General features: G+C 48.2%; 1 protein-coding gene across 1 annotated transcript in view; it reads right to left on the bottom strand.

The window, feature by feature from the left end:
- The window catches only part of FLII (FLII actin remodeling protein), an 898,330-nt gene that overhangs the window by 147,769 nt on the left and 724,803 nt on the right, over positions 1-25,758 (bottom strand). The window contains exon 23 of the mRNA XM_069645694.1: positions 16,577-16,787. Coding sequence (XP_069501795.1) covers positions 16,577-16,787 — 211 coding nt within the window. The remainder of the gene's footprint in view (positions 1-16,576; positions 16,788-25,758) is intronic.

Raw genomic sequence — 25,758 nt, 5'->3', positions numbered from 1 at the left:
TTTATATGTTGCTTCGATCCGCACCTGGGGCGGAATGCCTGCTGCATAGGAGCGGTACACGCTCGAGATTCTGGTGCCCTGAATGAGCACCAAGCAGGGGTTGTGCTTATGCTAGGGCTGCCTTGCTGTGTGGCCCCTCTCGCCTTGCAGCTTGCACAACTCCATGTCTCGCCGGGGAGCAGCGCACCTCACCTCGTGTTGTGGGCGGGTTTCTCCAACGCTCCTCGCCTTGGGCCCCGTGCTTCCACGCTGCCTTCACCGGGCGTGCAGGCACCTCAAACGGTATGGAGCGTCGGGCGCGGGACACCTGGGCTCTTTTCCGGGTCCGCCGTCTCTCGTGGGGTTGCACCACGTTGTTTCCGCTGATGCCGTGTCCGAGGCGCGCCGACGCGCTACACTGCTCGGCTGCAGACCTCGGCACGGTGTTAGTGGGACACGTACCCGCTCGTCGCCATTTTTATGTTCCACTGTAGTGGCTCACGGGCACCAGGGAGCGTGCGCGCTGAATGATATGCAGGAGCCAGGCATATACACAACATGCTTTATTCATGATCAGGCGGCAACTGCCGCAACTATCCCTGACCCTCCCCTTCCCCTGATGTCACGTCCGGAACGTCATGTCCTGGGGCCACAACGGCGGCCCGCCCACACAACGATGTGGGCTATCTGACAGATGTAGTGTCTTTTTTCAAGTCTTTGCTAATAGCTGCCTCCGATAATTTATCCTTACGAATATGTCACATCCCTGCCCATTGGCAGTGTGAACTGAATCATGTCAATTCAAAAGGCCACCAAAGCAGAGCCGGCCTTAGGGGGGGGCAGCCGGGCGACCGCCCGGGGCACCATGTCCCCCAGGGTGCCATTAGCCCGCGACACACCAGCTCGGGGGAGTCTTTAAAAAAGAAAATTTGCCCATCCTGGCCCCGCCCCCTTCTGCCCCGCCCCGCCCCCTGTTAACCATGGGCGTGCGGTGGGCGAGGGGAGGCGCTATTTCACCCAGGGCGCTGCTGCCCTTAAGGCCGGCCCTGCACCCAAGCATTGAGCAGCCCCTATCAGCACAAATTCCTTTAAATCCACAAGGTGGGCTTTAATCCAGCTTTCAATGGATTTCAGTAGAGGTACAAAAAAAACGCCAATATCCTGCATGTCCTAAAGCTAGCTACCTAATTACATATCTCTGTCACAGATCACTGGCAGCCATTTGGACAATAATTCCCGTTTGGTAGCTTCCGTGCTTTCTTAGGTGCAGCTAAAATACATCAGAGAAATGTTAGATTTGTGGTTTTAGTATGGCTAATATCCCTGCCTGTCTCCTCGAGGGGCGGCCCAGAGCACGTTGCCGTTTGTTGCTGCAGTCCTGACCTGGCTACTTCGTACTTGCTAATGTGGTATTACACTAGCAGGGTCTGGCCAGCCCGGCAGCCAATCATTGCGCGTCCCGTTCCCGCCGCCCCGCCGCCCAAGCGCCACTGGACCGCCATGCGCATTGGGTGTGTCGTGTGTGCATTGCAGCCCGGCCGCCATACTCCAGCACATACTGGCTGCCGGAAATTGACTCGGAACTTAAGTGTGGGACTGGAGTCTGGGAGTTATAGATTCAGTGAATGGTCGGTGGAGAGGAAGCCTCAAGCTACTGGTGTTGTTGCCGTCGAGGGGGCAGATAGAGCAGCACCACTGCACACCACAGTCATCAGTCTGTGTGTGCGAGCAGCAGTAGCAGCAGGCCGCCTGGAGACACTACAGACGAGAAGTCCAGCCCTATATTTGAGCAAGTAACTTTAACTTAAGTAATTAAAAACACAAGTGCTGTTATTATGTTATTTTTATATAATCTTTGCAGTATAAAACTGGACTAGGCCTCAACCCAAGAACTGATTACCAGTGAAGGAACCCCTCCGAGGAAGTCGGTGCGATTTACACACACTGTGTGTCAGGCTGTTCACCCTCACCACCCTTCTCCTCACCTGAGGCTTCCTCTTGTTTGTCCTTGGAGTGCTTGGAGGATCTTCGGAGAGTTCTGGTATCTTCCCTTGTAGACTAGTCTCTGGACCTCCTGTCATGCAAGTAGGGTCTGGCTCCCTCGGAGGCCACCTCGACAGGAAGTGGAACCTGTCTTGGGGGGCCCCGAGTAGCCAAGGCCCTGCGACAGGGAAAAGACCGATGGACGGTAAAAAACCCTGTGTAGTCTTCCTGAGATTGTATTGAATATGAGACTCTCCAATAGCGGATGTGGTAGTGAGTGATCCGGAGTGAACCCAGGAAACTGTGAATCAAGTAAGTTCGTTCTGTCCACCAAAGTGAAGATGGCTTGAGGAAAAGAAGGCAGGATCCGATCCGTGGAGACTAGGCCGGATACTAGGTAAGCAGCAATGAGAAGCGATGAGGGAGGCAAGAGAAGAGGGATAGAGCCCGGAACGGGGAAACGGTCCGAGCAGAGAGGGAAAGGTAGAAAAAGAGGGAGAAGCAGTTAAAGTCCCTACTTACCAGAAACGGTTGGATCCACGAAAGGCACAGGGAGGAACACGTAGATACGCGAGGATGGCGGCGGACCGCTAGTACGAGTGGCAAGATGCCGAAAGCAAAGGAAAAGACTGAGAAGGCGTAACGGACAAGTGCTGTGAAAGGACTAGGGAAGTAGGGAAAAGCAAAGTTAAATGGAGGTAAAGGCAAGCAGGTAGGAGTAAAACTGCAGGAGGCACTCAAGGAGCTAAGACGGAGTATTAGCAGAGCGCTGGTTTCACAGGGAAAAATAACACAGATACAACGCACCGGGAGGAGGGCGGGGCTTGCTTAAATAACAAAGGCAGCCATGTTGGAGGAAGACTGGACTGCTAACTGAAGGTTCTCCGCGGCGAAAACTTCCACTTCTGCCATGGCTTCCAGGGATGGATCCTGACAGTATAACCCTTGTCCCTCCGAAAGCCCCCTGGTTTTCCCGGGTGTCTTTGGTGAAACTCTCTCAGTAACCTTGGAGCATGCAGATGGTGTCTGGGTTCCCAGGTTCTTTCTTCAGTGGAGAAACCCTTCCAATGGACAAGATATTGGAGACTGCCTTGATAATACCGAGAATCCACTAAGTATTCCACTTCATACACTTGTGGTTCTACTGTGGTCGGAGTCTTGGCTTTCCGAAACTTTTGTGAGAAAGGATCCACCTTATATTCTTTAAGCAGTGATGTGTGGAAAACCGGGTGTACTCTCTGGAGGTTCTTAGGCAGGCGGATTTCGTATGCCACTGGGTTTGTTTCACAATAGGATAAGGACCCAGATATCGTGGAGCAAACTTGCCGGTGTGTATCCACTTGGGTAGATACCTCGTGGATAACCAGACCCTTTGTCCGGACTTCCAATCTGGGTTGGGTCTTCTGCTTCTGTCGGCCCACTTCTTTTGTGCTAGTTGACTGTCCTCTAATGCTTCTCTCGCCAACTTATGTACTTTCTTTAGTTCTGATAACCGGTCATCTATGGCAGGAGATTTGGTGGGTTGCATTCCGGACCAAGGCATCTGCTGAGGATGGTAACCATAAGTGCAATAGAAAGGACTCATTCTAGTCGAGGTGTGGTAGTTGTTATAGGCGAACTCAGCCTGCGCGAGGTAGGAAGACCAGCTCTCCTGTCGGTTGCTGCAAAAACATCTTAAGTACTGCTCAAGTCCGGCATTAAGTCTCTCTGTCTGACCGTTGCTCTGTGGGTGAAAGCCGGACGACAGTGCTCTATGAATCCCCAACTGTTGACACAACGATGTCCAGAACCTGGAGGTAAATTGGGTACCTCTATCCGAGACGATGGTTCGAGGCAGGCCATGCAAGCGTACTATATCCCGGAGGAAGACTGAAGCCGTCATTGGAGCTGACGGAAGACCTTCTAATGCTGAGAAGTGGGCCAGCTTACTGTGTGAATCAATAGTTACCATGATTGCGGTCATTCCTTCTGATTTCGGTAGATCGACAATAAAATCCGTAGGCACGGGTCCCCTAGGCTGGGTAGGTAGGGTAGGTTGCTGCAGTTTGCCCAATGGTTTGCCTGTTTGGTATTTGTTGGTAGCACAAATCGGGCAGGCCGAAATGTATCTCTCTACGTCCTTGTGGAGTTCTGGCCACCAGAACCTTCGGCTTATGAGATCCTGGGTCTTCTTGATACCGGGGTGTCCAGCGAGGGGGGTATCATGACACCAGGAGAGGATCTGTTCCTGAAGTCCTTTAGACGGGAGAAACAACCCAGTACCGTGGTAGAACAAACCATCGTTGGCCAGATTGACAACGGTTGGAATGGTTGATAGCGAACCGTATTGGGTGGTAAGTTCTTGCAAAAAGAGAGAGACACCTGCCATGATCTTAAGGTTGGGAAACAAGAGATCGTGATCTTGATTATGGTTGGTTTCTTCTCCTTGACATCTGGAGAGGGCCTCTGCCATTTTGTTCTCTGACCCTGGTAAATAAGTGATGTTAAAGTCATATTGAGAGAAGAAATATGCCCATCTAGCATGTCGGGTGTTGGTACACTCCATCTGCTGTAACACTCTGAGGTTACGATGATCAGTTCGTACTTGAAATGGGTGCGCTGCTCCTTGTAACAAGTGCCTCCACTCTTGGCATGCCAGTTTGATGGCCACTAGTTCTCTTTCTAAAACAGAGTAATTTTGTTCACTTTTGGTCAGGGTTTTGGAATAATACGCTACTGGATGCGTGAGACCGTCTTCTGCCTTTTGCAATAGAATGGCTCCCACTGCTCCACCCGAGGCATCAGTTTCCATTATAAACGGTCTTGCTTGATCTGGTTGCACTAGTATGGGAGCGGCGGTAAACAGCTCCTTGAGCTGTAAGAAGGCTCCTTTCTGTTCTGGTCCAAGGGCGTACTGAACCCCTTTTTTAAGGAGACCTGTGATGGGTAACATCAAGTTAGAAAAGTTGGGGATAAATTGGCGATAGAAATTAGCCAGACCTAGGAAAGACTGGATCTCCTTGACACTTCTTGGCTCCTTCCAGTCCAGGATAGCCTTTATCTTTCCAGGTTCCATCTTGATCCCTTCCTTCGAGAGGACATAACCTAGATAAGAGACGGAGGTCACTTCAAACTGGCACTTTTCTGGTTTGACCAGGAGGTGATTTGCTCAGAGTTAATGTAACACTCTTTTGACTTGTTCACGATGGTCCAGTAGCTCTTGAGAATATATCAATATGTCATCTAGATAAACGACCACCGAAACAAACATGTCGGAGAAAATCTTGTCGATAAACCTCTGAAAGACCGCAGGGGCATTTACCAGGCCGAAGGGCATAACCCTGTATTCATACAATCCGAATGGGGTCCGAAATGCGGTCTTCCACTCGTCACCTCTCCTCACTCTGGGGAGATGGTAGACTCCTCTAAGGTCCAATTTGGTAAAGTAAGAAGCCCCTCTAACAGCTTCTAGGATGTCCCTTATGAGTGGCATAGGGTAGTGATCGCGGATTGTGATCCGATTTAACCCTCCGTAGTCTATGCAGGGACGTAGTTCGGTGGTGTCCTTCTTAGGAATGAAAAACAGTGAAGCCCCCCCTGAAGACCTTGATTCCTGTACTAGACCGTTCTGCAGGTTGTCATCCAGATATTTTCTTAAGACCTGTCTTTCGGAAAGAGATAGGGGAAACATCCTGCCAAATGGGACAACAGAGTCCGGGGTCAGTTCTATGGCACAATCCTCTGGTCGATGAGGAGGTAAGAGTTTGGGTGTAGTGTCTTCGAAGACTTCAGCAAATTCTTGGTACTGACGGGGAACCGATGAGACCACCTTGAGTAGAGGGGTTCCCTTGTCCTTGTCTTCTCTTTTGACTTGAAGGGCTGATTGGCAATGCTGTTCACAGTAGGAAGAATCAAAACGCACACAGTTGGTAGTCCAGTTTATTTGCGGATTGTGTCTTCTTAGCCAGGGTATTCCAATCACCAAGGGAAAGTGGGCTGCTCTAATGAGATCGAATACCAGCATTTCCTGATGCTCTCCCAAATCCAAACGTAAGGGTATTGTCTCGGATTGGATTGGGCCTGAGGACAGGGGGGTATCAGCCACTCCTTCTACCGGAATGGGCCTTTCCTTCTGCCTAAAGGGGATCTGTTGTTCTCGAGCCCATCCTTCGTCCATAAAGTTCCCTGCGGCACCACAGTCCAGCATGGCTAAGACCTCCACACATGAAGTTTTGGTTGTCCAGAGTTTGACTCGAAATACCATCAGGCTGTTATCCTCTCTTAATTCTGTTGGTCTGGTAAGGTTGCAAGGACTGTGTCTTGTTCCCCCCAGACCTCCCTTGCGAAGGACTTCTCGGAGGGACTTCCGGACAATCTCTGAGGAGGTGCTTTGAAGAGCCGCAATACATATAGAGGCCCGAATCCCTGCGTCTTTTACGTTCTGTAGGCGTGAGGGGGCCTCGGGTTGCCCCTATCTGCATAGGTTCCTCTCGGGTGGACGGTTCCCTCGAAGGGTGAGGAGCCGGGCTGGATGAGGGCTGGCTGAGACGAGGTCTTCTCCTTTCCTGGTGGCGTTCGTTGAGACAATACTCTAACTGGAGAGTGAGTGACATGAGATGAGATCTTGAAAGGACGGAGGTCGAGCCACTCGGGCTAACTCATCCTTCAACTCATCCTTAAGTCCCCTCCGAAAGATCGTCTGTTTGGCAGATTCTGGCCAATCTGTCTTCGCCACTAGTCTCAGGAAGCGAGATATGTAGGTCTGTACATCCGTGTTACCTTGTTCTACATCTAGTATTGCTTCAAAAGAGGTGTACAGAACCTCAGGACGATCGAATCTGGCCTTGAAAAGGTCCACACATGAGTCATAATTAGCCAGTGCAGGATCATTTATTGTTACCAACGTGGTGGCCCAGGCCAAGGCATTTCCGGTGAGATTGGCTATGAGGAACCCCACTTTAGCTCTGGCGGTTTCAAAGGCGTGGGGACGAAAGGCGAAATATATGTGGCAGGCGTCGTTGTACTCCTTTAGACCGCCTGGATAGCCATCATATTTTCCAAAGGATAAATGCATGGGTGGTAGGTCTCCTTGGTCGTCCCTGTGTAGGACCACTTGTTGGCGTAGGGAGGTATTTTCGGTTTTCAGGGATTGGACTTCTAGGGTTAGCCCCTGCAATGCTGCCAGCAGCTCTTGATACTGTTCAAGGGAAGCCATGATTCTGTTTGGGCGTTGTATTCTGTCAGGCTGTTCACCCTCACCACCCTTCTCCTCACCTGAGGCTTCCTCTTGTTTGTCCTTGGAGTGCTTGGAGGATCTTCGGAGAGTTCTGGTATCTTCCCTTGTAGACTTGTCTCTGGACCTCCTGTCATGCAAGTAGGGTCTGGCTCCCTCGGAGGCCACCTCGACAGGAAGTGGGACCTGTCTTGGGGGGCCCTGAGGAGCCAAGGTCCTGCGACAGGGAAAAGACCGATGGACGGTAAAAAACCCTGTGTAGTCTTCCTGAGATTGTATTGAATAGGAGTGATCCGGAGTGAACCCAGGAAACTGTGAATCAAGTAAGTTCGTTCTGTCCACCAAAGTGAAGATGGCTTGAGGAAAAGAAGGCAGGATCCGATCCGTGGAGACTTGGCCGGATACTAGGTAAGCAGCAATGAGAAGCGATGAGGGAGGCAAGAGAAGAGGGATAGAGCCCGGAACGGGGAAACGGTCCGAGCAGAGAGGGAAAGGTAGGAAAAGAGGGAGAAGCAGTTAAAGTGCCTACTTACCAGAAACGGTTGGATCCACGAAAGGCACAGGGAGGAACACGTAGATACGCGAGGATGGCGGCGGACCGCTAGTACGAGTGGCAAGATGCCGAAAGCAAAGGAAAAGACTGAGAAGGCGTAATGGACAAGTGCAGTGAAAGGACTAGGGAAGTAGGGAAAAGCAAAGTTAAACGGAGGTAAAGGCAAGCGGGTAAGAGTAAAACTGCAGGAGGCACTGAAGGAGCTAAGACGGAGTATTAGCAGAGCGCTGGTATCACAGGGAAAAATAACACAGATACAACACGCCGGGAGGAGGGCGGTGCTTGATTAAAAAACAAAGGCAGCCATGTTGGAGGAGGACTGGACTGCTAACTGAAGGTTCTCCGCGGCGAAAACTTCCACTTCTGCCATAGCTTCCAGGGATGGATCCTGACAGTGTGCTAGTGCAAGATGTTCGACTTTCTAGATATGACCTAGGGCCAGTCGGAACATTTTCCAATTTCCCCAAAGGCCAGTGCGCCTCTGCATTCAGCGCTTTTGACAGTGGTGCGCAGCTGTCTAGCCCAGGCGATCACCCCCTGGGCCTTGCATGCACCATGATTGGGAAACATGCAGTCAGAATTACAACAAATCGTTCCCTGCCTGGACTCCGATGCAGGAAATTCCCATTTGGTTGGGAGCGCCAGGAATTCGCTTGTCATGTTTCCAAAAATTTTAATGACTAAGGCTATGGAACAAGAAAAGACAAATGAACCAAAATCATGCACTTCCAAATAGGAATATGTGGAATGGAGACGCCAAATCAAAATATGCCCACTTTGCTTAGGTTGTTTATATATGTGTTTTTAATATAAAAAGTAACCAAGCCCTGTAAATAACACATACTGCTATTACAGAGTTCGCTGCTCATGCCGTTTCTGGCCTGCAGGGGCCCGGGAGAATAGTGGTATTGTTAGCCAACCTTATCTGATGAGGAATCTACAAGAATCTGCAGGAGAAAAGCAATCCATTGAAGGAGAAATGACTTACTGGTAATGTTCTTTCTATGGATTCTGCTCCCGCAGATTCCGCATCACCCTCCCATCTGCCTGCTATGAAAGTGCCTGCATTGGATGTTGACTGTGTTTGTGGGAAATGCTGATTTTTCTAATTGTTCGGCTTTTTGCCCTTCAGAAGGCGTCCCTCATCAGATAAAACTCCCAAAGCAGTACGTGGACTGGTGGTGGGATCAAAGTCCCTATACCGTATTTTTCGGAAGCACTGCTCTTCCAAAGCGAGCATCAGCCCCATGTGACGCATCCAAAAAATAATGCTTGGTAGAAGTGTGCAACAAGGGCCAAGTTGTAGCCCAGCAAATGTCCCGCTACACCTCTTGTGGAGTGCGCCCTGGTGGAAGCTCTTTCCCTGCGTGCTGATAGCACTCCACTATACAGAGCATTACCGAGCAGGAGACTGTTTAGTAACAGTTAATCCTTTGCGTGACAGGGAAAAAGCTAAACACAACTGATCAGCCTTCCCGAATTCAGATGTTCTTGCACCATAAAAACTAAGGGCCCTCTTGGGGTCCAACCTGTGGAACCTCTCCTCTTCTTTAGAAGGGTAAGGCAGAGGGTAGAAAACAGGTAAATCAATGGTCTGGGAGATGTGAAACTCTAACAAGACCTTGGGCAGAAACCCAGGTCGACCTTTCAAAGACCCCTTCTCCTTAAAGAAACGGAGAAAGGGAGGTCTGCATGGCAAAGCCTGCATGTCACTGACCCTTCTGGCCGATGAGATTGCCACCAAAAAGACAGTTTTCAGCATGAGCAGTCTTAGAGAACAGGAGTGCATAGGCTCAGACGGAGCCGCCATAAGAAAAAGTAAAACCAAATTAAGGTCCCAATCCAGGACACTGAAAGGGAAGAGTGGAAACGTATTCACAAGACCTTTCAGGAATTGGACCATAACCAGGATCGTGAAGAAAGAACCTTGAAACAGACAGGGCCGCCAAATACACTTTGACCGTTTGTACCCGAGGGCCTGAAGAGTCCAGTGACAGAAGGAACTCCATTACTGAAGTGGTGGGGTAAGCGATCGGATTGATCTTGCATTCCACGCACCACACCTCAAACCTTCATCGGCACACATGCAACAATCTTGTATATGGTCTGCGTGCAACCAGCAGCAACTAAAGTACCTCTTCTGAGAGGTCCCAGTCATCATAACCCAACCACTCAAGAGTGATGCATGTAGGTTGAGGAACTCTGGTTCGGGTGGAGCACCCGATCTTCCGACTGGGATAGGAGGCCCGGCCAACCGAGGCAACCGGAAAGGTGGGCAGATGGCCAAGTCCAGACAGAAGTTCCGGGTACCATGTTCTCCTCGCCCAATCCGGGGCAATCAAGATCATGGTAGTTTGAAACCTCCTGAGAACCCACAGGATGATGGGAATCGGGGGCAGGGAGGAAGGCATAGTGGAGGTCGAAGACCGACTCCACCAGGAAAGCTTCCCCCAGTGCGTCTCTCGACAGGAATTTCCTCGAATAGAACTGTTTGAAATTCCTGTTGGACCATGTCGCAAACCGATCCACTGATGGAGTACCCCAATGAGTGAAGATCTCCTCGAGAACTCTGACACCTCCCACTCATGTGAGACTGTGCTCTGCCTGCTCAGAGCATTGCTAGTCCATTCTCCGTCCCAACCGGATGCACTTCTGAGACAGAGCTCTGGCTCTCTAATAACCAGAACCACACCTGCATCGCCTCCATGCATAGGGGCAGCGACCTGACACCTTCCTGCTTGTTCAGGTAGCGCATGGCCACTGTGTTGTCCGTCATAATCAGGACGTGTTTCCCTACGAGAGATGGTGCAAAAGCTTTCAGTGCTAGCCTGATAGCTCACAGCTCCAGCCTGTTGATGTGCCATGGCTCTGCATAGCTGAGCTAAGGCCTCTAACCTGCAGATCGTCGCAGTGAGCACCCCAATCCAATGACACATCTGTGGTCACCATGGCCTGATATCAGACGTTTTCCCCCACCATCATGTGGTCTCTGCTGGCCCAAAAAGAAAGATTGTTGGCCACCGACTGCGACTCCCTGTGAACATCCTTCAGGGAGCTAAAGTACTGGGACCACCGACTCCTTCGTAGACACTGCAGTGAATGCATTCTCAGCCTGGCCTCTGGCACCAGAAAGATGCAGTATGCCATGAGGCTCAAAAGGCAGAGGAAGCAGACCACTGGCAAGCTGGAGTGGTTCTGGAACAGATCGACCATCTGCCCTACACTGGTGACTCTTCTCTGGAAGGAAAGCCTTCCCTTACCGATTATCCAGAACTGCTTGGATGATTTGGAGCTTCTCTCGCAGGTGTCGTGTGAAACTTCTGAAGATTCAGGGAGAAGCCCAGCTTGTGCAGTAGTGAACAAGAGTCCTTGAGATGAGACAAAACGTGCTCAGCCGACTTCCCTCAGATCAACCAGTCATCCAAGTATGGGAACACATGAACGCCGGCTCTCCTCAGGTGCGCCGCTACTACTGCCATCAGCTTGGTGAAAACCCTGGCAGCTGAGGTCAACCCAAAGGCAAGAACCTTGAACTGGTAGTGCGTGCCCCCTATGAGGCATCTCAAGGAATTCCTGTGCTGAGTACGAATACGCAAATGGAAGTACACATCCTGAAGATCCAACGACAACAAACAATCCTGAGACCGAAGAGCCTGAGAATCTGTGTGTCTCACCATCTTGAATCTGTCCTTACTCAGGTACTTGTTCAACGCCCTGAGGTCCAAAATGGGACGCAGTCCTCCTCCCTTCTTGGGTACCAGGAAATACTGGGAATACCAGCCCGATCCTCTCTGCTCGGAAGGTACCTCTTCCACGGCACCCTTCAATAACAGGGCTCCCAGTATTTCCTGGAGCTCCTGTTCCGGTTGCTGAGGGCCAGGGGGTGTTCTGTCTGGTGGCCTCTGCAAGAAAAGAAGACAGTAACCCCATTGGACGAGCTGCAGTGCAGAGGCACCGGATGTGATCTCTCGACACTGTGGCACATGCTCTCCAATCCCCCCAAAACCGGATAGATGTGGGGGGAGAACTAAAGGCGGTTATGAGGCTGGAGCTGGCCCCACCGCCGGTGCTGAAGGCTGCTGAACCCTAGAGCCCACTCTGCCCCTACCGGATCGCGGAAAGCGCTGGTGCCCCTGCTTAGGTTGCATGGGCTGAGTCTTCCTTCAGAACGAGACAAACCGCTGGTAGCCTGTACCCCTGGAGGCGACGCTGAAAGAAGGTTTTGCTGGTTGCTGAACAGCCAGGTCCAGAGACTTCGCAGCCACCTTGGACTGTAGAATTTTCCAAGGATTCATCAGCCTTGAGGCCAAAGAGATGTTTGCCATCAAATGAAATGTCCAAAAGCTTGCTCTGTACATTAGAGGCAAAACCTGAGCTGTGCAAGTAGGCCTGCCAACACACTGTTGCCGACCCCATCATCCTTCCAACACAATTTGCTATATCCAGACAGGATTGTAGAGCCTGGCTGGATAGCTCGTTGCCATCCTTCACCAAGCGGAGAAACCCCTCATGCATTACCCCCTGCGGGATGTGCTTTGCCGCTTCTTGAATTGTCCTCCAGAGGACATGTGTGTATTTGGCGAACCACACAGGAAGCATTGGTAGCCTTGAGAGCCATACTGACAGCTGAGAAAATGTTCTTAGCTAAGGCGTCATTTTTATGGGACTCTTTGTCCATTGGCAAATGTGAAGGCATCATGAAGCAAGACACAGACAACAGATTCAAAGTTCAAACAGAATTGTTTTATTAACTCAAATTTCAGGATGGATGAAGGACTAACCTGCACTATGCTAAGGTAGGATGTCGCTACCCAAAGAAACGAAGGAACGTCTGAGTCAGAAAGTTAAACTTAAAAAGTCTGTCCATTTCAAAAACCTATACTTGCCCTCACAACTAAAGCTATACAATGTATGGGGATGTCAAAAATAAAAGCAATAGTGTCGTGTCTGAAATAAAGTTCTGAGCTTCTTCCAGCTCCTAGCTTACTTTTCAGCTCCCCTAACCCAAGGTCAAGAAAGTTCCACAAAAGTCATGGGATTGCCTTTCCCAAGTTCAGGATAGTTCTACTAATCCTCAGGGTTCCCTTCCCCAAGTTCAAGACATTCAACTTCTACTTATTCTCAATCTTGCAATGTTCAAAAACAGCTCCAAATCAACTTTACACTCCTTCTGGGTTTTGTATAACAGTTCAATCAGATTGCTTTTTCTCATTTCACTTCAGCAACTTCTTTGGTTTTCACAATAAGGGTTCCCTGGTCTAAGCGCAATTGTCAGACCAAACGGTCCACCCATTACAGGTCACGCAACGAGGAACCAGAGTCTTTAGCCCACACAGGTTCCTCTGTATATGTACCTATATGAAGGGTCACACTCACTTGTCTTCTCCTTGTAAGCCTCGTGGCTTTGTGTGCAGATCCACATTCACTTGGCATTCCCTCATCAGCCTCTTGGCTTTGCCACAATGTGTCACATATCCTTTGCTAGTCTCTGGCCTTGCCACACTGTATTTATACACATTTCACTCCGCAGTGGTTTTGTTGGCTTCACCACCTTGCTTTCAGGCTCTCTCGTAATATTCCATACTTGCTTTTTTCTGTGTTTTAAATGACTCGATCTTTGCTTTCAAATAGGCAGTATCTGAATGATCTACACTTGTCATCAGGACATGACTTTGCCAAAGCATTTATTTTGGTTTGCCCAGGAGCGCCCCAGCTCAAGTGATTCTCCCTCTTCACTCACTGGTCCCAGGTGTCTCCTCCGGGAAGCTTTGCTTTGTTTTCCCTTTCTGCTCCGCATGCATATTGTCCTTCAACCGCGAGCCCTGCTTGCACTTCGATTTCTCTCTGGCTCCTGCCAGCAGCTCTGCTTTCTTGCCACAGACCCGGTCGGTCACTATGCTTCTTTCTTCTGTGTTCGCAGCTCTGGCTGAGAACCTCCAACCATTGAGGCTCCCACACCTGTGGCCTTCTTGTGGCCCGCCTGGCCCTGGGCTCTACAGTTCCTTGGGGTAGTCTGCCAGTGTCCTGGCTCTCCCGCAGGACCCACCTCAGCTGCCTTCTCGCATACAGGATTCCCTGCTGGTCTTTTCTATACAACTGCAACCACTTAACAGGTTGCTGGTGCGAGTTCCAAATTGTAATTGCTTGGTAGCAATTAGTGGAGCACTTGGGACATGCCTGACCTTTACAACACTCTGCAGGCCTCGGCTCAGTACTGAAGTGGTGAAATGACTTACTAGTGTTCACTACCCTTAGTCACCTTCTCCTCGTCCCAGTACTACAGTGGGTTGAATGATGGGAAATGAGGGGAGATGTTTTAAAACAGCCCATAAAGGCCAGGGGACAAGTTACGTTGGTTCCCACAAAGGAAAGGGGGATACCATGTCTCACCTGTGGATAACCTCTTCCCAAACCCCACGGACCCTCCACCCAGGTGAACCTCCCTCGCTTCTCCACCCCCAGGTTCATGGTCCAAAAGCAATGGCCTTTCCCTGACCACCTGAGAAGAGTATTCAAGGGGAGTAGGTGTGACGATACCCTCAGGTTTCTCACACAAATTAGAGGTGGAAATAGAAGGCCGAACAGAGACTAATCTTTCTGGTGTTGGATCGGTGGATAGGTAGGGGGGTCCCCTCTTGTCGGTTTGTACTTTTTTGCAAACTCAGAATCCACTGGGGGAATAGAACAAGGTCTTTACCAAAGTGTAGCGATCATGTCAGCAACTGGCATGTTAAATGGCATAGCCCTTTCGGTCGGATCCACAATCGAGTATGTCAGTGAGCTTGTAAGTCGAAATCGGCTTAGCTGGGGAAGAAAGGCTCAGGCGTCGACCACCCTTGCCACAGGTGTGAGCCTGCTGTGTTTCGAGCTCTGGCGAGGTGTCCAAACCGCTGGCATTTTGTAAAACTCCTGCCAGTGCACAGAGATCTGCCTTATTGATGAAAAGGTCAGCGCCACCAGAAGAACCCGCTGTCAGTTCGAAGTCACCCCCATCATCTCCAAATATGGAGTGCATAGTATCAAAGAATGAGGTTCTCGACTCGTTAAACAACTTTTCCATAGTCGGCACCGATCTTGATGGTTTTGGGGCTGGTGGCCTCGAGTACACCGGCGCCGCAAGCGGTTTCGAAGGCATCATCGATAAATCAACGGTCGGTGTCGGCTTGGAGGGCTTTGAACCAGACAGTCTCCTTGTCGCTGGATGGACCAGGTGCAGCTGGGACTAACAATGTCTGCGGCTTCGAGGGTTGCCCTGTACCCCCAGCGAACGCCTTCATCATGTCGAGTATCTGTTCTTTAAAGTTTTCCCACTCAGCACTGGTAGTACCTTCGCCAGAGTGGGACTTACCTCTTTCCTCGGATGAATCTGAGTTGTGCCGACGACGATCTTGATGTTTCTTTTTGTGAGAAGAGGACGATGAGCTATCACCTCTGGAGTGCAACCTCTTTTTGGCCTTTTTACAGTGCCTGTGTTCTTTCTCCCGGGTGGGGTCTTCAGTCTCATTGCCGGACAACCTCGTAGCGGATTGAGCTAGCGACTTCGACGGCGGACGTCCCACCTTCAATTTAGCGGCCCGCTCCCACAAAGATTTAGTGTTCATCTTTTGACATGACCCACAGTTCTTGGTCACATGGGCGGCGCCTAGATAGCAAATGCAAACACTGTGTGAGTCGGTGAAAAACATTTTAGAATTCCAGTGGGGACATCTTTTGAAGCCTGATAATTTCAGAGCAGACATCGCGAATACTCCACCGAAAATGTAATTCGAATGACAAAAAAAGCTCTATAATGAGTAGAGCTGCTTGAGGATCAGCTCTACTCATTATAGAACTTTTTTTGTCATTCGAATTACATTTTCAGTGGAGTATTCGCTGAAAAAAAGCAAATGAGGTACGGAGGCGTAGTGACGCAGTATATGTATGGCGACCGGCAAGTTGACGACCGGCACATCGAGACAAGATCGATCGATGGGCCAGTCAAGATGCACTATGCACCCTGTCCGTTTCCGAGCAGCTGATGCCAGAAGGGATATCTATCTGATGAGGAGGAGGAATCTGCAGGAGATAAGCAATACATTGAATGAGAGGTTTAGCCACATGAAATAAGAAAAAGGGGCGAGCCTTATAAAAACTGCAAACATGGAAGTGACGAGAACGAACAGTATTAGAAATGCAAAGAGAAAGACATTTTTGCATCAAAGGTTATGCCAATATTGCATGCTAAACAGGAAAGAGGAAGTTGGGAGGGAAGGAAAGAAATGACAAATTGGGAAGTGTAAAAACCCAACAAAGAAATGAAAGGGGAAACAAAGATTCCCTTCAGTACTCTCCATAGCAAAGGGTTTCAAATGGGTGTGGGAGAGGGGGGAGGCACTGGTAGCCATAAGGAACAACATGTGCCACCAAAACGAGTTAAGTAAGGGCGTGAGTTTGAAAAATACCTCACTCCTAGAAATCAGTGCAGGATCACACAAACCGTCTGCAGATAAGCTGGAAAGTCCCATTAAAGTATATGTGAAAGCTGCAAAAAGAAAACATTTGTCAACAACCAGCCTACTCCAAATCACACTTTTAGGGACAAAACCGGGTGCCAGTGGAGTACTTAAAAAGCACCCATATGCCTGAGCCATATGGGCCTTCAAAGTGCAGCACAACAAAATTAAGGTGCTTCTGCAAACAGAGTTCAGTAGAGAAGTCTCTCTGACAGAAAAGCAAATGTCTGAAAATAAAAAAAGCCAGCAAAAGGTTTAGGGGACTCACAATTTAGGGCAAAATTCCATTTAGGGGCTCCTTTGTCGAACACTAGCGAAGGACAGAAGTCCCAGTCAATGCACATTTCACCATCTCACCTCCAGGTTTCCTGGGAAAAGGCTCTCAAACTTCTTCTGCAGACTGAAGGTAAAGGTGAGCCAACCCATGTTGGAGGCCTCCCGTCCCTGCCAGAAGTACACCACACACTGGAAGTCTTCATCCGCCTGCTTCTCTTCCTCCTCCTCCTCTTCTGCTTCCTCATCTTTCTTGCTTTTCTTGTCCTCTTCGTATTCAACAGGAATCCAATACCTGGAAGACATATCAAAAGTCATTTCTGACCAAGACTTGAAAACGGTAGGGATTGTATAAAAACTGGCTGCAGCAAGAGATGGGGCTAATTCAAAGGAAAAGTCTGTCAATGCCTTCTTTTTGTAGGAACCTGACAGAAGAGATAACAATGTACACAGATTATCTCGTCATCATTTCTTCAAAGCCGAGTTCTCCTTCAAATTACCAAAGTGCTGGAAATCCCTTGGTAACACTCCAGTTTGAAATCTTTCAAAGATCCAAAGACACCACTCGAGCACAAACAGTCTGATCGCAGGCCAGATGGATGCCTTCGCTTTTCTGACTTGACTCCAAATAAAGGCCCAGGGATAGCAACTACAGTAAGAAACGTATCGCCTTGCACTTAAATTCACAGCATGTGGGGAATGGATTACCAAACAGCAGTAGAAGAAGTGAACAGGGTGGTAGAACAAGCCAGGCTTTAAGAGCAATTCTTGTGACAAGAAAGCATTCTGGTCCACACTGATCAGAACTCCTCTCCCCATAAATGTGCTGATCTGAAGAAAAAAAACAATCAGACATACTGTTGAGTGTCATACACACTGTTAGGGCAGAGTTCCATTCTAGGGGGTCTGAAACCTCATTTTGTGGAGCCTCTACTCTTTTTGCTTTTTCTCCCCTTTATTCTTTAGGTTTTCTGATTAACCTCTCAAGAGTAGAAACTTTACACTAAATATTTTGATCACTTATCCTTTAACTCTGGTTAAAGAATTTCTGAAGTTCTCTGGTTAATTAACTGTTTAAATCCTAATTACACCAGGAGTTCATGGTAAGTGTGAACTGCCTAGTTGGTATCTGGAATGAAAGGCAGTTCGAATTCAATTCAACATTCCAGAATAGCCTTCTCTTGAATTCCACCAATCAGCTTCTAGGGAAGCCTCTTCCATCTTGAAAAGGGGCTATTCCGGCCTCCTGAATGAGACTCCATTAAGGAAAACCGTAATTTATAAAAAGAAAAGTACTCGTACACATACACACTCCAAACAATAGTGTTAACAGGTAAAACACCCACCCAACCTTGTGTACCACTTTCCTTCTCCTGGAAACGCTGCCACACTGTGCCAACAAATGCACACTAAATAAACCCTTCCCTGCAGAGCCCTGACAGCCTCGCATGCTCGTACCATTTTCTGTGCCATTGTAACACTGCTCATCACAGGTTGCCGCCAGGTCGCCCGTTTTGGTGATGCAGGCTGCTGCTGCCTGGAAGAGTGTTGGGACCTCAACACCCTGCAACATCAACTTCTCTGAGCCGTCCTGGGCTAGCACTACATTTGTTCTGCTGCAGAGGCTGCGTTGGCTGGTGTGCCATCCACTTTTTCCTGCTGAGTCGCTGTGGCCTGTTTTGTGCAGGTGCCTCCATCCGAATTGGCGTCACTGACTTAGCTTCTGGATGGTGGTTCGGCCTCTGAGGACTATTTCTTTTGGCCAGCTGGGTTGTCGTTTTCTCAGAGATTAAATCCTTGGTTGACTAGAACCTTTTTTTTCGCACTGTAAAAATAAGCGTTTAATTACTGGAGTGTTCTGTCTTCCTGGAACAGTGTTTTCCGGCACCAACACGAAGTACTCCCAGTCATGGGTTGTTCCCAACACTCACCCTCAAGGCTCCCGGTCATTGACCTGCATTGAGAGCTCTGTTCTGCTTGACTGCATTCTATGCTGGGGCTGGACCTTGACCCTGGATGTCAACCATGAGCCAACTATCATCCACACTGCCCAACAGAAGAACACGTTTCTTTCACTGGAGTGGGATACGCCAACCAGAAAAAGAATCCGTGACAGAGATGGCTCCAAGAGGATGGAGGAACTCGCACAAGGCAGACCGTAGCAGCTCAGCAGACAAACGGGGATGGCACACAAAACTGCTCCAGGACAGCCCAGACAAACCGATTTGGTGTGTGTGTTTGGTTAAAACTGAAAACCGGAGCACAGGCAAGAGAGCAGTCTCATCAGCCAGACTTGGTCGCGACATTAGAAACAATGGTTTTCGGCAGCAAAATCCTACAGCAGGAAAGAAAACCTGCTCACCTTCCAATAATCCAAGGGTTTCCCTTTAGATGCGCATTTACACATAGGGGCTGGCCTCTGTCAGCCCAGCAACCACTTTTGGGGATTGAAAACAACAGTTTGGACAGCCAGCCAACCAAGTTGACCCCAAATACCGCCAAGCACCCAGACCCACCTCAACCGAAAATGTAGTTCCCAGGCAAGGAACTGGTCTAAACCTGTTCAAACACCATTGAGGTTGCCATTATGGGTTAACAAAGAGCCCACGTTGGCAGAACAGCCATTTTATGTCTGCCTTGTGGTTTCACTGAGCAAAGGAAGCAACTAAAATTAAAATGGCCCAGAGTAAGATTTAGAAAAACATTAATACCCCAATGGCTAACGTAAAGCTACATTGGCTACTAATTCAGTAAATCAGTATATGATATGATAGTTTATTTATTACGTGCTTAATACCCAGAGTTTCTAAGCGCAGACCCGGGGTGCTCTGTGTCGTCTGGCTTCCAAAGCGAGAACGTTGCCCTTGAGCTATCCTCCCGAGAACAGTTGGAGCCAAAATGAAATATTAAATTACCATCAGCCCCCCTCAACCCGCCTTACAACCAAAGCAGGCTGATGTAACACCCTAGGGCAAAAATGGGTGGGCAACCCAATACCATATATACCTTAAGGTAAAAAGGGGCAGGATCAGCCCTAATGGAAAAGTGCGGTTGAGACCCACCTGCGTAAGGTCTCTACCACCAACCAAGGTGACCCCTGAGGCTAGGTACAGCAAATTACACACCAACCCAGCACCTTCAGTGATGGTCCCCAAAATGTTAGTTCAGGAGACCTGAAACAAACCTAAACACAAGGCTCCTTCTCTAGGTGCGGTTTACAGGATTCAACCTCACAGGGACTTGAAACCTGGCCAACGATGACCCAAGAAGCAGAAAAAAAAAAATCTTCCCAGCAGTAGGACCCACCTGGCAAGAGTGAATTCAGCAACAAGGATGGCTTGAGGAAGGAACCTGGCCAAGCAAATTCCGGCAGCACAAGGGGCAAGACTGTGCAGCCAGCTCACAGAAAACAGATGCACAACAAAGACACAGTGGAAACGCAAGCGACCCAGGGCAGGTGTATTTGTTTCCCAACATCCTTTTGAATGGCAGCAGCTTCCTACACCAAGGCCCACACCTAAGGTGGTACAATCAGCAGCATCAGGGAAATGTTATAGAGACAGTAACAGCACAGAGTTCTCAGCCAATTCAATGGTTGTATACGAATTGTTCGTTTTACAACTGTTCGAATTACAATTGACCTTTTCACAATTGACCGAATTGTGAAGGTCAATTGTAACATATGTGGGGGGAAACCCCTCACAACCCCCCACCCAACGCCAAACTAAATGAACAATTTGGGTTATACCAATTCAACATGGAAGACGAGTGGGAGGATGAAGACAGCCCTGGAAGGGTGTCCAGCAGCCAGAAAACCAAACTGAGATCAGCGCAGGACACAAGGTTCAGCCAGTATGGCCACATCTACCCCTTACAAATTCAGTCACTGTTCGAACATGGTGGTAATCCTTAAGCAGGTAAGTGAACCTGCCAAGTTGAACGGGACTCTCAGAAAAGTCCAGCAGAATTGAGGCAGGTTGAGAGTTTCCTCTCTATATACCCCCTTAAGCTCAAGGTCTGGCAAAAGCCAGCCCTCCAATTACACACCAGGGACATAACCAAAGGTTTTTGTTGCCAGCCAATCGGGTCAGCCCCAAATCTGCCAAAGGCCCAGGTATACTCATACTGGATGGTAATGACCAACTTAGTACTAGGCATTGGTCTAAACCAGTGTACATACTTTTGAGAGTGAAGGGCGGGGCTCACAAAGAACCCATGTATGCACAACAGCTATTTTAGGCCTGCCTCGCTGTTGCCCTAAACCAAGAAAGGCTGTAGAAACAAAATGGCTGACAGGAAGACTTCACAAAATGTAGTGCTTCGCTGGCTACTGTTATGAACATTTTATTTTGCACCTTTCCCTCCATATATTCCTATGGGACTCCTATTCATTTTGCTTATTTTTGAACCCTGTCCTGAATTTTGCAGGTCAGTAAAGCCTTCTGCTTAACTTCTCTTGGCCGGTTTTGTTCATGCTTATGGTGAAACCGACTAGTCCCTAAGACTAAGTACTGAGAGATTTTGTCGCTTTTGGAATCCTTGTATTTTTACAATTGCACACATAACCTTAAAGGGAAGTGCAATTAGCGGACTTTGTACCCATATAACATTTTACCTGATGGCTTTTTGGTTACTTTGACAAAGTGTCTAAGGCAAGCTCGTGGCAGGTGTGTGATTTAGACTGTTAGTGAGTTTTTTTTAATTTATTTTTTTATATTTGATTTAGCTGAAAAAACAGCCTTTCAAAATTTCAAATTACAGATTGATAAAACATAGTAAGACAAATTCAAATGTACGATATTAATTACCACGCTGCAACCATTGCCATTTCGAGCAGAGCCTTAAGGCTCACAGGATATTCAGTTTATGCCATAAGTTGCCTGTCCATGCAATTTCAGTTTTCTCATGGCAAGGGAAGCTGAGCCGGGGAGTTCCCTCTGTTCACTGCTGGAACCATCCTTCGCCTGCCGCTAACTGACAGTGGTGAACTCTGCTGTGAGGTGTCATGAATGATCTGCACTGCAGAGGTCTGCATATCTTCTTCGTCTGGGGGAGGTTGCCTGGAACCGTCTGATGAGAAACGCAACCAGGTCCCTAAATGAAAAGTGACCTCTGTACTCCCGACCCCTGGGGTCCCCTAACCGAACGACAGAAGATTGGAACCCCAGCAAATTCTGGAAGACCTGCAGCGTCACCTGGAAGAATCAGAGTGAACATACCTGTTTCTGTCCCCCCCTCCCGTTTACCATAGGGTAACATTGGGCAGAGAGCACTTGTCCGTAAACTCCCTCTGGCCTGGCCTCTGGTCGTCGAACCAGGGTTAAGGATCCTGTCCTAAGACTTACCTATGTAACAGGATAGAGTAGGGTACTTACCTTACTTGAAGTAGGATATAAAGCCCCCATACCTCTTAGCCCTGGACTTCATAAAACAGAGGGAACTGGGTTGGGATTATTCTATCCAATCTGTTTTTCTTCCATTTAATTTCTTACCTGCTGGTTAGGGGAGTTTTCCCAAAGGACTACTGGTAGTAAGACTTTAGTAAGCTATCCCAGTGGTATGTAGATCCCCAACTCTTAGTATCAGTTTCTACTATATCAGGACCTTGGTAGTGTGGCAGAGCAGTCAGACTTATCTTAAGAGGAAGATGTGAGCTGTAGGTAAATACTCTGAATCTTAGTTAGATAGGCACAACAAAGAAACACTTAGACTTACATAAAAAGTATATATTTATTATATTTACACCCGAATCACTTTAAATACTTCAGGCGTTTACGTTAGAACACTTAGGAATACTTGATAATACACTTCAAAGGGCACTTTCACTTTTGTGTTTGTTCGCGGTTACATTTGTAGCAACGTTAGAAAGGGAAAAGACAATGTTATCGTATTATCGGTTATGTGGTTTTCAACGGTTTATAAGGTAATACATTTACTTTGCAAACACATATAGTAAAGTGACTTAAAGGAAGGAAAATGGCTAGTTAGTGTAGCATGAGCTTAGTTTAAGGTTCTAGAGATGATTTATTTGCCTACTAAGTCTTTTAAGTCCAAAACACAACCCCAGCTAAAGGCAGTTCGGAGAGGGCTTGAAGTCTTGACAATCAGCGAATTACAAAGAGTTCCTGTGGATTTCTTCCAGTGTCTACAATTATTGAAGCAGCAAGTTAACTAACAAAGGAGACCTTAAAGCAGAATTGAGACCGGGACACAAGCAGCAGCTTGGGTCAGAGGATAGAGGTGGTTGCCCTGGACACATCATGTCAATGCAAGCAAAGGGATAAGGGTCTCGACCCTCTCTCCCGAACCACAGAAGCCGAATAGATTCGACCCTCCCACCTTGGTTAGCACGGGCGCTTGAACTAGTAACACAAGGAGCCACGTGGCAGCCAATGGGGGGAAGAAGGAGTTAGGGAAAGGGGGCGGAATGACAAAGGAAAGGAGGGGGAAACACAACATACAACTTAATAGTAGCTCTAAATAAGTACGCTGAAAGCTATATAATAACTCCTGCACCTGACCTGTCCTTCAAACTGTATATGCATATTCATAGTATCTTTTCATAAGCAAGAACACATAACCTGACTTTAAACACAACGTAAATGGTGTTAGCAACTCAAACGTAATGAGCACAACATTTAGGAACAATTATGCTCCAAACAGACTTTAGCACATAAAGCATGATAGCACACACTGGGATGAAGCACATTGGACTCATGGCCCCATTATCACAACGAAGCAACGAACAAATGCTGCACAGGAAATACATGCAACAAACAAAACACAGTGTCCATATTCTCATATGCTTAGATATTAATTCCTGGATTTTAGTGAAACACTTGATCTTCCTGAACAAAGTAATTCAGCCTGCTTTGTATCAAAGTGTTCCCGTGTTTCCTCACACGCACACATAACTAATGACTTCAAAAGTTTCGTAGCCATAAAATAGAACACCATGGAAAATGCACTTAGCTGATGGCCCGGGCGCCTCACGAGGACACCCGAGCCCTGAAGACTGTTGCTTCCAAAGCACGTCCAAGCCGCTTGTAAATCACCACCGCGGCCCGGGATGCATGCTTATCTTGATCCTGGAATCCCTGCTGACGCCCAACAGTCCTCCGGCGTCCGAGAAAATAACCTGGCTCACAAACTCTCCACACTGCCGCCCGTGCACATAATCATTAATTATCTGCACCGAGGCACGGGCGGTTGGAGATTTATTCCTTCCTAATTGCCAGCTGCTGCATCGCGCAAAAAAACCCCGGACTACTGAATTCCCTAGACATGCTGGGAAATGTAGTTTAATCCCAGAACAGCCTATTTTCTGGATGTAACGCGCTGTTTCTTGCCCCAAACAACTGTTTTTCTGACACCTCTATTGCACTCCAATGCTATGGAGCGACTTCTTGGAATCAGGTAAGCAATACCTTTTTCCCAACAATACCTTAGGTTAGAAGAATATGTTTGTGCTGGATGCTCTGCAATGTTTCAGCTCTGGACACGACCTCCAGATTCCTTGGCTGGTGACTGAAGGCAGGACAATGGACAGCATCTCTCAGCAGCAGTTTCGAGGGAGGGCCTGTGGCACGACTTTCAACAACTTCTTGGTTCACTCTGCGGTTTTGGTGCCTGTTCTTGTGCAGCACCAACAAAGGACACGGATCGCCTGGTCAATCTTCTTCGCTTCCTGCAGTACCACACTCTGGTTGAGGGCTTCTGGGCGAGTGTCCTTATCGGTTTAGCAAAGATTTTGACAGGTTCGACCTTTACAAACAATGATGCACTCGAAATGGGCAGCAGGTCTCCTGGTATTGGGGTGCACAGCTTGAAAAACAAACTCCTAGGACCACGGGAGATGACTTGTTTCAAAGTTCGTCCTGGGACTGGTTGTTCCCGTCAGCCAAAGAGAAGGAGTCGTCCTCTTCAGAGCTCCTCTGTCGCATGGAAAATGGGGTTAGGACAGCAGTGGTCACTTCACACTGTTGCAAAGGGTCAGCAGGTGTCTCTGGTCATAGTCTTCTTCGGTTACTTCAGCTTCCAGTGGTCGACTTGCTTTTCACTCAGAAGCCTCACCTTTTATTCAGTTCCAGCACACACTCCTCTGCAATCTCTCTCAACATTTTACAGAAATGGGCGTTTGGCTGTCCAAAGAGGACAGCCAGACCCCCTGCGACAGCTGGACCTATTCAGGCACTGTGGCAAACAAAAGACAGGGGATGGAAAACTCCTCCCCCACTTCCTGCCTGCCCAGACACTCTGGAGCCAAGGCAGGGCTACCCACGTGTTCCCACCAAAGGCAAAACACACACACACACCAACCTCCCCCTGCCAGAATGATAGAAGAAGGGCTAACAAAGAACGACCAAACTAGTAATGGTGAAAAAAGAAGAAGTGAGGCCCCAAGTTGGTACTTGGGTGCCCCTATTGTGCACTACTGAGAGTATGGACATTGCCTGCGGTATAAAAAATACACAATAGTTGGTAGAACACGTCCATTGCCACCAGCCATAGCTAGGGGATTGTGTATGTGACTGAACAGTCACAAGACTCAGAGAGAAGGAGGATACTAGGTATCCCTTTGGCACTCCACTGAAAGTGGCGTGTGCCAGTCTCTCATACTACAGAGTTTTGGGAGAGATACTGCAGTTACTTGAGGATATAGAAAAATAATCTTAGAGGGTGATCATACGGGTCCCCAGCAACACTGCCCTTAAGGAGCTCTGTGCTGCAGCTGTAAAAACAGATGCCTTTAAGGGCTATGGAGCAGACACACTCCATTGTACAGGTAAAATACAAAGAATACAGTTTCAAAAGAAAGAGCCCACAAGCATGTTTGAGGGGAAAAAGGTTCCACTCATTCAGGATTGAAATAAAAACGTCCAGAAGTTCAGCAAAAAGCGCTGGGGGTCTCAATAGGAGACGGATGAAGTATAAACAAGATAAATCTCCCTAACACCTGTTGACTACTAGTAAGTGATATTATCTCTCTAGGTGATTTTGTGTATATATGGTATAGGTAAGTAAGGGATTCAAAAACCATATAATAATTTGTTTAGTGCGTTTAGAAAGGCCTAATAAATAATTGTATTTTCGTATACTAACAAATTATTGGTGGTGTTCTGTGCGGACTCCTTGTAACAGTAGACCATTCACACTTCCTGAGACTAAGCCTTGACTGCTCATCTACCTACCTTGATTGGGTTTTGGCTAAACTCTCAGCGTATTCCCGGTTTACTATAAATAGGGAGACCTCCTAAAATCCTCTG

The sequence above is a fragment of the Ambystoma mexicanum genome, chromosome 2p (assembly GCF_040938575.1).
Source record: "Ambystoma mexicanum isolate Mex_15411 chromosome 2p, UKY_AmexF1_1, whole genome shotgun sequence".
Classification (NCBI taxonomy): domain Eukaryota; kingdom Metazoa; phylum Chordata; class Amphibia; order Caudata; family Ambystomatidae; genus Ambystoma; species Ambystoma mexicanum.
Note: the sequence above shows the minus strand (reverse complement) of the source record. Positions and strands in the feature narration are given on the sequence as shown.